This window comes from Eucalyptus grandis, chromosome 11 (assembly GCF_016545825.1).
Source record: "Eucalyptus grandis isolate ANBG69807.140 chromosome 11, ASM1654582v1, whole genome shotgun sequence".
NCBI lineage: Eukaryota > Viridiplantae > Streptophyta > Magnoliopsida > Myrtales > Myrtaceae > Eucalyptus > Eucalyptus grandis.
In genome coordinates this window covers 20,649,056-20,661,860 of record NC_052622.1, presented here as the reverse complement: position 1 = coordinate 20,661,860, position 12,805 = coordinate 20,649,056, and the positions used below count along the sequence as shown (strand labels likewise).

General features: G+C 42.6%; 1 protein-coding gene across 1 annotated transcript; it reads left to right on the top strand.

Moving 5' to 3' along the window:
* Positions 1-5,243: 5,243 nt before the first annotated feature.
* On the top strand, positions 5,244-6,081 carry LOC104425405 (POU domain, class 3, transcription factor 3). Its single transcript, XM_039305165.1, has 2 exons — positions 5,244-5,559; positions 5,702-6,081. Exons 1-2 carry the CDS (start codon positions 5,244-5,246, stop codon positions 6,079-6,081), a joined length of 696 nt encoding a protein of 231 aa, XP_039161099.1.
* The last annotated feature ends 6,724 nt before the right edge of the window (positions 6,082-12,805 follow it).

Below are 12,805 nucleotides of genomic sequence, written 5' to 3'. Positions count from 1 at the left end.
GATGGCTTCGTGCCTGATAAACGTTTTTATTGCCAAAAAAAGTTTTTACTGCACAGGAAATTATACCAATTTCTTGTGAAAGATCCTACAAGAAATTCAGCAAAAAAAGAAAGATAATTAAGACAGAAAAAAAGAGGGATTTTTTCACCAAAAATTACTTGATATCACTCATAACAAGAAAACTGAAAAATAGTGTATATTCCACGGTTCACCAATCACCATTGTAAATTTTACATTAGGTGCGTTTGTTTTGCATTGTACGAGATGAACGATTTAAAAGTATTTTTAAAAATGATCGTTTGCAATTCTTAAAAAAATAAAGAACAAAATTTCTTTTCCATCATTTATTAAAATATTTAAACAAAATTGTTATTGATAATGAACACATTTTCTATTGATTAATTATTTTAAACAATAGAAACGATTATTTTTCAGAAAATATTTTTTAAATTGTCATTTTTCACGAAATAAATGGCTTGTGAAAAATGATTGATTTTGAAAAATGCTTTTGCCAACAAGCAGCAAGAAATTCGTCGATAATTTTATCTTTACAATTTAAGCCAAAAAAATGCTTGAATTTACTAAAAACACCAAATAACGGTAAAGGCACTAACTTTAGTATACTAAAACGATTTATACAATGGAGGAAATTGTGTGCAAAATTTCATGACTAAACTTTCAAAATTAGAAATGTTAGGTCTGAATTAGCATTGATTTAGTAAATTTGAAATTGATTAGGCGATTTTCCCAACATCATGACATGGTAGATTTTCGTTGTGCGATCAAATGGGCACTTGCAAATGGAAATGATCTCTTGTAATCCACCGTGCCATCTTGTAATAGGAGGCCGTTTTAGTAGAGATGAAATCGGGTGATTAGTTGCAATTGGTTTTTGGTCACCTCATCCTTAGCTACGGGTCCTAGTCGAAAATGAATCGTGCTATATCTATGTACAAGTAGGTGCAATTTGAGGTGGTAGGGTGACGAAGTTGAAACGAGAATAGGGTGGACGGCATCGTCTGCGATTGTACCAAACCCTAATTTTGCCCCTGTTCTTTTGCCTAATATGTCTACACTAGCTCCCCCATTTCTAGACCACACCTCTGCCCCAAGCTTAAAAAAAAAAAAATCTATCAATAGTACTATCCTACATTATTAATATTATCAGACAATTATCATCTATCTACTCATGAGTGACAACTCAACATTGATATTTTGATATCCTACAGTATGGTGTTGTAACTTGTAGAAGCGTCCATGAATTCGATACTTTGTGCAGTATTTTGTTTTGTAAGTAACACGCGTGCTCTTTTGCTAATCGATAGAAAATTGTGAAATGTCGATATTGTGTATATATATATATTCATATATACACGTACACGCTATCTATAAATAACCTAATATCTACGTAACTCAAGGATAGAGCGCCTCTAAATGGATGCCTAGCCAGCTCTCAAGCCTCTCCTACATAAAGTGTGACTGTTCATTCTCGAAAATGCTAGGACCACTAACTCTCTTCTTGCTCTTTTTCGGCTATTCTTAGGGCTTTTAATACACTTACCTCTAAGTGGTGTGCAATCGAAAACCATACCATTTCTCTCTCCTATAGAAGCCTGTTCTAGGCTTTGCTTCACTTGCCCTAAAAAGGGTGCATAATCTTGACACTACTAGGGTCGAAGCTGCTGTTGGGAGAGCTTTTTTGCTTCTTGTGATGATTTAGATTGAGGCTCTCATATTGGTAGGCGCAATGTCACGATGCACGAGTGCTTTTCACCGTTAGGCAGCTCGTATCATGTTAAACAGCCATCACTCATGTGGTGCATTCACACGAGCGAAGAAAGCGGACCCAAACCCTATCCATTGTAGAATAGCATCTCAAAAAGCTTAATCTTTCACATTTTCTTTTGTCCTGTGTCGCTCGGAAAGCTCCCTTTGGTTTTGCCTTGTTACTAGGTTTAGTTTACTAAACAATAAAAAATGCATTAGGCACACCTGAGAGCAAATGCGCCCAAGTTTTGCACCTTCTCGGGTATTATCTTCAAGGATAGTGTTTCCATTTTCTTTCAAATTCCAAAGAATGAACATTTTCTGATAATGAGTACACAAGAAATACTACTTATCAAACACCCACCCGAAAGAAATGTTACTGATTCAAAACAGTACTCTTCTCCTATATTATGTACCCTTTTTCATTAAGTATAATTGACAAGCATCCTATGGCACTCGTTGACAACACGTGACAGCTATAGGTACATAACCAAAGACCATCGAAAGGCTACGATCAAGATTCGATTTTCAAAATATCTCGAAATGTACGGATATCAATGCATTTTTCAAAATTACTCATTAGACAGAAGCTACAATATAGACAGGTCTCTTAACACATCTGATTGACACTATTAACCCGTTAATTAAGATTGAAACTTATGTTCCTAAACTTCTCAATCGGGCCGCCGAAAAAGAAAAAATTAAAAAACGGAGGAGGGCGATTCTCTAGTCCATTTCAAGAGCTCAATCAAGCCCCTCCATTTCAAGCCTACCACTCCGTCGCTGTCCAATGATGGAGATTTCGGAATATCTGACGTGTGCACCGATGGAGATGATGGGGATATATATATAATGTATACATATATTATATATATTGAAAAAGCGAAAAATAATTAAATTAAAAAATTAGAAAAATCAGAAAAGGATGGGGGAAAAAAACTGAGATTCCTCGAGATTAATAATGGAGAGAGACGGGGGTGGTGGGACCCACGCGCTTTCAGCTCTTTTGAGGGCCCCGCCGTCGGTTTTTAACTCTTTACGAGGAGGACAGGGGGCCTTGGGCATTTTTAAGTTAATTTTGCGCCCTTTAAAAAGCGCCACAAGTTACAAGGATCGCCATCGTCCATCCGCTCTGCCCCCCATAATAATAATAATAATAATAACATAAATTTAAACCGCGGTGTTTGACTGAAGATATTTGTCAATGTCTTCCATCTTAACGTCTTGATTTTAATTTTTGAAATCCAATCTCTGTCCGTACTGTTGGAGCGCCATTAGTCAATCGACAGCTACTGCATTCCAATCCAAATCCGTCTGTTTTGCTGAAAATTAACGACTTACATGGTGTGTTTTTAAAAAGATTAATTAATTATAAAAATAAATGGACAAAAAGTGAGACATAAATTAATTTATTTATCGATAATGGAAATATTTTTCTTAACTAATCAATTTAAAAGTTGTAAGAGACCATTTAAAATATATATATATAAAAAAAAAAATTTCTTAACTAGGTCAGACATGAGTTGTTGTCTCCTTTTCTGTAAATTTATAGTTATGGTATCACACATTTGCGGTGCATAAAATATTTTGAGAACACGGTTTCTTTATTCTTACTCTAAAGCATTGTAGGCAAAAAAAAAAGGATTACGTGTTGTAGAATTATATTAGGACCGCTCGAAACTCGAAACAGACATGATCAGACAATAAAAGAGTTACGTTAAGCGGTATTTACACTCGGTTCAGTGGCTCTAGCGACTTGGCTCGATGACCAAGGACAAATTTAGCGAAAACTCGTTGACGGACACGATTTCGTGATGAGCATTCGAAAGGCGGTGCTTATTTAAATAATCAAAAGATTTGCACGATTTCTTCAATGCATCGTTTGTCTAGGCAAGTCTATGCTATCATATGCTTTTGGAAAAAGGCTGCCATTCCAAATCAACAAGCGTTATAAAGACGGTCATTAACATGGTTCATGCATATTATATTATTCTCGGAACCGAAGTTTTCAAAATAGGACACGAATAATCGGGCGCCGCTTTTGATGTCGAAATTAAACCTCTCTTTATAATATTTATCTATTTTTTTCTTTGTTCTGGAAATCTTTTTAGTAGATTTTTTCTCTCTTTCTTTCTTTCTTTCGTTCGTTGCGGCAGTTCCACTGGGCTGCTGTACGTGTGGGTTTGACGGAAATGGTCTTCTCCGGCGCGAAAATTAAGAAACGGAATAAAAAATACGAAACGAGAAAAATAATAAAGAAAAGGATGAAAAATGGTCAGGAGCGAAAAGGCACCTAGGGAGGCGAGATTACGCGTTAACGAGCCGAGCGGCGAGCGCCGACGACGCGGCTTCGGCGGCGCCTGTCGGAGCTGACTCGCGCGCTGGGCTCAGCTCAGCGACTCAACCCGCCCCCCGCTTCTGCCTCCTGGGAGGAGAACTTGGGAGATATTCCTAATCCGTTTTAGCAAAAAATTCCCGGATTAGCGCACTAATCCTAAAAATGGCAGCCCTTTAAGTTCGCTAGATTTTGTCCTCGAAGCTTCACGACCACATCCCTCCTTTTATAGGAATTCTCAGACCAAACCCACTTTCTCAGTTGCTTCAAAGAAACAGAAGAAGAAAAATTGATGGAGGGATGACATAAATGACCAAAGGCGACCTAATTTATACATGTTATCATCTCTCGAAATAGATGGTACATATCTTAAAATTATTGTTCGTACGATTTGATCAATTACGGGGTTATTGAGTTCTGACTTATTCTAGAAGGCATGACTAAGTAAAATTGAAAATGATATGGAATCTAGATTAATTCCAGATGTACGGCATTTTAAAGATGATATAACGATGTGCTGCATCATGTGAATTTTTCAAAACGAAGGAACGAATAATTTTTGGAAAGAAAATATAGAAAATCTATAGGCCCTAGGGGAAGAACCGGGTGAAATCGAACATAAAATATTTAACAAGAGTCTAGAGAGGGAGAGGGAGAGAGATTAAACCATGGTTAAGGAGGGTGAGGGGTGAGGGTTGGCCCATTGGGTTCTCGATTTCCCTACAGAAGCTGACGCGTGTCTCCCCCGAACGACGCGGTTTCTCCCTCCCTCTCTATCTACATACGACTGAAGATGATGACACCGCCTATATAAATGTAGCCCACCATCTCCTCTTTCCTCCCCATTTCATCCTCTCCATCTCTCTCTCTTTCTCTCTCTCTCTGTCCGCCTTCGATTTCGCCATTTTCTTCTTCTTCTTCTTCTTCTTCACGGCGACAGGCGCACTGAGTTTTCCTCTGCTTCAGCTGACCGCTCTTGACTACCCCCCTCCCCTCTCAGTCTCTCGTCAGCTGCAGACCACCTCTCCTCCTCTCTTACGCCTCTCTCCCTAGTTCGATAAGCTTCTTCCGGCGGGCTTCGATCCATACATAGAGTAGAAAGTGAGAGAGAGAGCGAGAGCGATTCGAGGGTAACCCAGCAATGGCGTCGTCCGACCACATGATGAGCGTTGACCCCTGGACCTTCACCCGTCCCGGCTTCATCGACCCCTGGTTCACCGAGGCCTACTCCCGCGACACCGAGACCCTCACCAAGGCCCTCCAGAATTCCTTCGCCGCCGCCACGGCCGCCACGGCCGCCGCCACCACCACCACCTCTAACAACTCCAACAACTCCTCCGACACCCTCACCCCCGACGTCGTCTCCCCTTCCTCAAGCACAACTCCGAGCCCGCGCCTTCTACCCCCGCCGCCGCCGCCGCCGCCGCCGCCGCTGCCCCCGCCTCGGCTCCCATGGGGTCCGACCAGGAGGTCACGGCGTCGAAGCGGCAGCGAGCCTCCGTCCCCGGCGCGTCGGGGAAGGTCTCGAAGCGGAAGTCGCGCGCCTCCAAGAAGTCCCAGACCACCTACATAACCGCCGACCCGGCCAACTTCCGCCAGATGGTGCAGCAGGTGACCGGCGCCAGGTTCGTCGGCGCGGGCCTCCAGTTGCCGGCCCCGATCCTAAGCCGGAGCCGCAGAGGCTCGGCGGCGGCCGCTTGGTCGCCTCTTCCGCGGCCGCTGCCGCCGCCGCCGCGAGCGGGTGCTTGCCTACGCTCGACACGTCGGCGTTCTTGCTGGACCACCACGCCATGACCCACCGCAACCAGCAGCAGCAGCAGCAGCAGGAGCAGGAGCAGCAGGAGATGGCCGGCGCGGGCGGCGCGGCGAAGGAACATCTGTCGTTCTTGGAGGCGGTCGGCGGCGCCGGCGCCGGCTCCGGCGGCTTCGATTACGCGTCGTTCGCGGGGTTTCCCACTCTAGAGTCGTGGAGCGCCTAATGCCATGTGACCGATTAATTTTTAGCTCCCTTCCGGTTTTTTTTTTTTTTTTTTCGTTTAATTTTTTCATCAGCCCTTTCTTTTTCTGATTTTGCAAATCGCCCCCCCGTTGGGTCGGCACGTTTCTGCATATGGATGGGGATAGATGATACGTGGGAGTTCTTGTAATTGTTGCAGCGAGGAGAGGAGAGGAGAGGAAGAGGGATGGAGAGGGACATTGAGGGGGGGACGACCGGGTCGGGTCGGGTATATGTTAATAGTTATGGGTATATCATAGTGCTCTCCATTTCTTCAAATTCGAGCCTTTATTTTTACTTATTCCGCACGCAAAGTTCTGAACTTTCACTCAAAAAACTGCGCTTCAAGAATCGGGTCTCTACCCTGCCCTCGCTTCGCCTTTCGATATAGTAACCGCCGCCCGCCGACTCGGGTCGAAACCCGACGGGAGGGTCCGTCGGGACTGAACTCGGACCGGACCGAGTTGACGAAAGATCTCGCCTAACTATTGTCACCCCACGGGGTTCAATATGGGATTTTCGCTAGGTCGTCGGAGGGATTAACTTCTTCTCCGATGGCGAAAGTTGGGCGTTTTCGCAACAGAGATTTGTCAAAGTTTTGGGGGGTGAGAATGCAAATTGTCGTGTCGGCTTTTGCATAGGGAAGGAATAATAACGTGGACAAGAAGAAGAGGAGATCTAGAAGCCGTACAGTTAGGTGCGTAGGCGCAGGCGTAAGCGTCGGCGTGGCATAGACCCGACACCCGACCCGACACCCGACCCGAATACATCAGCTTGTGGGTGACCACATAAAAAAGCCAAAAACAAAAAGGAGAAGGGAGGGTGCAAGATCGTGTCCCCGGGTTGGGGTTTCTATTTCGTGGGTGCGGGAGAGAGGGTTTGCTCTAGGTCGAGTCGTCACTCATCGGTAACCATAGAGAAAAAGTTAGATGGAAATAAAAAATTTATGACACATGGTTGTACCGTCTTGCGGACCATGCGATTCAATATTTTGTAGGGCCTTTTCGTTTTGATTTCTCTAGAACGACAGATTTCGAACGCGTGGCACCGTCTAGATTTGTTCTTTGCCTAAAACGTATATTGGATAGATTTTCTCAATCAATGCTATGCAAGATTCGGAGGTCGAAGGGGTTGGATCCCTTGTCACCATATGACGCATCGGTCACTAGAGACGCACGCAAATCTAAAAAAGAAAAAGAAAAAAGGGTACGGTGACCATAAGATACACGGGTCATTAGAGGGGCACGCAAAATTTCAACAAAAGAAAAAGAAAAAAAGGTGAAACGACTTATCAATGCGATCTCGTTAAATGATTTCGGATGCTCTCTCTCTTGAGCTTGCAGTTGATTCCAGATTGTCAAAAACTATTTGGAACCATTTCTTTTGCTCGAAAAGACACCTCGATTCCCATGCTTATAATGTATTCACCTATAAATGAGCCAAAACAATTCAATCGACGTCGAAACTAACGACTAAGGAAAGATGAGGAAAGACGAACGAAGCAACTTTGTGCGATTGGCTCTCTTAACGAAATGATTTGATAAAAAGGCGATAAGGATTGCCCGAATTTGTGAGGTTTGCTTACCAAATACTCAAAATCGAATGGAATTAGTTTAATCCACACGCATTATTATATTATAAAAACGTAATCCCATCTTCGCGTGACATTTCACGGAATTGGAATCTAGCGTTTTAGACTATCAATTGAGCACCAGTGGAATTCCTTGTCGATACATGGAAATAGCTTGGCCACTTTGAAACACTCCCCCACATGCAAACACCGACGTACCTATCAACCCCCTTACGACGGATTGGACAGGTTTTAAAAAAAAGAAACTTGCAAAATCACGTTTAATTAGTGAGATTCGATCCGTCTTGGATTGTCATTAAGCAACGCTCCCTTTCGGTGAAGACGATAATCATCTTTCTCTCGATTTTTCGGCCTAACATCCTAAACAGCCTTCAACTTTAACTTTGATCCTAATTCTAGTCCCAATTTTACTATAACCTTATTTTTGTCGCATAAAAAATCCTCAACTTTAGATCATGTACTAATTCTATGCTAATATTTTTACACATGAAAAAGGCCCCACTCCCGGCTTTATCCCAATTTTACCGTTCAGTCCTAATTTTACCGTAAAATTTGTGTGGTCTCATAAAAAAACTACTAACATGTACATTAATAAGAAATTTCTCGTTGATAACTGAGAGATGAAAAACTCTCAAGCATGAGTTGTTCAAGCGTTCCAAGCACGAGCTTTCTGACTGCTAAAGATGGAACATACTTGAGCACTAGAGATTGACGAGCACAAACTAAGGGCTATTTTTGACAGAGAGTTAATGGAAAGTGGATTTGGGATTCAAGTAAAAGTTTGTAATCTTTTATGAGAACAAAAAAATATAGAATAAAATTCAAACTGGACTTAAAGCTGGCATTTTTTTTCGAGACGAAAGAAAGTTTAGGGTCGAGTTGGTACTAGGTTAGAAGTTTTTTATGAGATAAAAAAAAAATGAGTGTATAATTGAGATTGGATTTAAAGTTGAGGTTTTCTATAGGACAAAAGGAAAGTTTTGGAGTAAAGTTGGGACATGACTTAAAATTGAAGGTTTTTTATGTGATAAAAGGTAGGTAGAATTGAGATAAGAGCTAAAGTTGGAGGTTTTTTCAGAGTATTAAGCGCTCGTTTTTCGTCTTGTGAAAATATATTTAGGAGCATGGCAGAGGCGTAGGCAGTGCCACAAAAACCTCGGCTAGACAATCTATATCTGTTGAAGCTTTGCCGGCATCTCCTTAGTGGAAAGAAACCAAGGAGTCCGGGCGGCGAACAACCCGCATAGATGGAGGATGCGAGAACAATTTTTTAAATGGTTTCTCTTTTGGCTGGTCTCTAGATCCATCCTACTAAGCTTTGATGCGGTCGTATGGAGTTAATCTTTACTCAAGTCAAAAGGGCCGCATAAGATAATAATGTCTTTCCAGAGTATTAGGCCCTCACTTTTTGTCTTGCGAAAAGATATTCGGCACTGTCAACAACCGGGGGAACTGGGTTAACCTGTGGTTGTTGACAGTGCCGTTAGGTGTGTCAACTCAACTCTGGACATTTAATCCACCCTTACTCATTTTATGCGCGGGAGGCTACCATACCTGCCTACCTAGTAGTAGCCAGAACCGAAGTCCTGATGTGGTGTCTACCTTCACCACCGCAAGGCCCCCTAATTCCCTGCCTATCTCTGTCTTTTCGACAGAGAGGGAATAGAAGGACAGCGCGGGGTCTCTCATCCCAGGGTGGTTCTCCCGCCTATTTCCTCCGTGAGTGTTTTAAGGACTTGCTCAGGCTCGACGTGTACAGTGGAGGCGAAGGCGGTGCTGAAAAGACCTCGACCAGACAATCTATTGCTATCGGAGCTTCACCGGTGTCGCCCACGTCGAGAGAAACCCTAGGGGTCTGGGTGGCGAACGACCCGTATAGGGTGGCGGACGCGAGAGCAATTTTTATCCAATATGTTATTTCGGCTTGTTTCTAGATCAATCCTACTAAGCTTTGACGCGGTCGTATGGAGTTAATTTTTACTCGAGTCAAAAAAGCTGCGTAAGATAATAATATCCCGGCGCGCGAAATGCGTTAGGTGGGGGCGGTAGCTTGGGTTATATTAGAATTGACTTAGGTCGTGATAAGATCTCTCGATCGCCCTTTTTTTAATCAAATAAACAGAGGAGGATCCAATATAAAAATCAGCAAGGAGGACGTAAAGATCATGGTCACACCTAAGTTAATGAGTATTATAATCGAAAGTTTTTGAGGGAATTAAAAAGTTGCCAAAGTGGGGTTCAAATTAATTTAGCTATTTGACGCATCCCATGAGTTGACACGACTTTGTCGAATCAATCACGCAAACGTTTTGCAACGTTGGCCCGAGGTGGTGGTGTCGCACTCGAACATGACTCTTTTTCCTTTTTATTTTTCTTTTTATTCAATTAATCAATCAATCATTTAATTAATTACTTAATTAATTATAATTATGCTTATTTAGCTTTGCAAGAAACTCCCCCTCTCACTAATTAATTGAAAAAAAATAAAATTTCCCTTTGCACGATCGAATTTATTGTTCTAATTGTCTCTACAACTTTAGCTAATTAGATTGAAAGGGAGGCGGCATTAGCCAACCTTTCCAAGGCCCCAAAATGGGAGTAAAAGTCATAATCAAGATAACGAAAACTACGGAGGAAATGATGGAAATGCCCATGCAATGCATGTGGTGCCAAATTAATTGTACCAATTCAGATAACGACATTTATGCGATCATCTTAATCCAATATTGGTCGTTGAAAAATAGGTTTGTACTTTCACATGGGTGACGGTAAATTTTGAATTTTATTTAAGGACATTATACATTGTATCCGAAATGACAGCTATGAAAATTAGGTATTTTGCAACTAAAGTGTGCTTGGATTTTTGCCAATCGGTTAATTAATTAATTAATTAATTAATTATAATTGAGGGCTTGACCCAGCCTTATGGAACAAGGCATGGGATGACGCGGGAGAATCAAGACAAAACGAGGTCGCTGTTTTGGACAACCGCATCGCATGGCTGTCCAAATCACACCGTTCGGGAAAAAAAAAATACGAATAATTTTTTTTGGAAAAAGATGACAGGCACTGTGACGTCAGCCACGAAAGCTACGTCCGCCAATTATAAATAAATAAATATAGAAAATAAAGGGATTAAATAAAGGGTGCTGGGAAAATGGTTATAAAAAGCTTCGAATTAAAAGGTTTTTCTTTTCTTTTCTTTTCTTGAAAGAATTAAAAGGGTTGGTGAAATAGGAAACGATGATATTTCATGTGACGATCACCTTGCGTAATCCGATGATTACTTCACCATGCCGAATTGGACCGGTTAGAACTTTGAACAGTGTTTGTGGTTTATATTTTCGGTATACCTTGAATTTCAAGCTTCGCATGGCGATGCCCGAATGGCTAGGCTCCAGATATGTAGCGGTATATATATTTCAGTGTTTGTAATAGAATAAATACAAAAAATGTTTTCTTTTTTTCAGGTGTGGGATTCTCTATTTGTTCAGAAGTGGACCAACTAGAATTTTTTGCTCATTAATACAAGAGGTTAGTAGTTAGGAACTTTGGCAAACAAAAGAAAAAAAAAAGAGAGGGAATGAATGTAAATAAAGATAAAAGAATTTTTGTAGTTAGGAACAGTTTCTAGAGATGCACATTGGTTAGGAAACATATTCTAAAATATGTGGCGCATCTTTGCGGGTGTCAAAATCGCCAAACCGAAAGTGACATGGCGAAATAGTTGCATGCAACTCGTACAAGTTATGTAGATTAATATTCCCCAACTAGCAATATTAAGAAAAGTCGAGAGCATCCGTCGCCATGATTTGAGGATTTTAACCTTAAGGCAGGCGGATCTGCTAGCTCTCGATTTGAAGATTTTACCCATCGGCTCTCTCATTGACTATCGGATGCTGTGATGTCGGGACTAGGTCATATAAGTAAAGACAATATGGTTGAAGGTCCAGGCCAAATCAGGAAAAAACATCAAACACGTGTCGAAAGCGAATTACGAGCCCGACCAATTTGCGAACCATTGCATATACTCATCTTCTGTGATTCACGATTTCGGCCTTCTTGCACGCGCATATGCATCTGCTCATAGGAACACTCGAGTAGGGGCACATGGATTGAGATCTTGTCCATTCAAGACCTAAAATGGACATTTTCAAGTCAGGTGAAAAAAATGGTCTGGCGATGAACATATATGGCCATCTTCTCTCCAGTGATCATCGGATCAGTCACTTGATTGTGCGAGAAAGATGGTAATTTGAAGTACTTTTAATGCTAAATTTAGAGCATACTAACTTAACAAGTTTAGCCCAACAAGAAAAAAGTATTATAAAAGAAAAATGATCATTAATTTATGTGGATGTTGGATAGATAGTCTCCATGTATGTACATGAGAGAATGGAATAACATCCTTTGAATAGGTCAACCCGGTCCACACCGATCGTGGTCCATCCTCTGAATTCGACTCGGCCGATCCATCCACCGTGGATGAACACCGTCCTTCGTCGGGACATTTCGAATTTAGCGAGCACGGTAAAACGGTAAGAAAGGGAGACATATCCTCGTGCATCACCCACTTGCGCACCATCATCTCATGTGACGGGGCGCATTGGATTCACTTCAACGTCAAGAGCATCCCCACACCGTACTGAGACGTGCGAAACGATTCGAAGGAAGAAGGGAGGGCAGCAACGGAAGCGAAAGAGAGGAAAAAAAGGAAAGGAGGGGGGAGAGTCAAAGATGACGGGCTAAACCAGAGGAGTGCAGTCAGCCGTCAGTACTTCCCATCGTACCATTTGCCGAGTCGTCGTCATTTTCCGCTTGACTCTCCACCACCACCACACATGATCGCGGCCGCTGACTTGCTTCCTCCCTCCTGTCCCTCGCCGGGGATCCCGCGGCCCCACGCGGCGGAGCGCACGGTAAGGGATTGGGATGGGTGGTGGTGGTGGGCGGAGGTGGGGGCCCGCGGGGCGTCACCCATGACGTGGGAGTCGTGATAATGAAGGGGGCGGGGGGTAGCGGGGAAGGGAGGTTGTTGACCTACGCACGCCAGGGGAGGATTCTCGAGATGAGATAGGGGAGAGCCGGGGGGGTCAAAGTCGTCGGTTGACGACGT

Bases quoted from the DNA above. Each gene is read 5' to 3' on its own strand.
- LOC104425405 (XM_039305165.1), top strand. From the start codon at position 5,244: ATGGCGTCGTCCGACCACATGATGAGCGTTGACCCCTGGACCTTCACC. The intron at 5,560-5,701 runs GTCCGACCAGGA...AACTTCCGCCAG, and splicing joins CCCGCCTCGGCTCCCATGGG to ATGGTGCAGCAGGTGACCGG.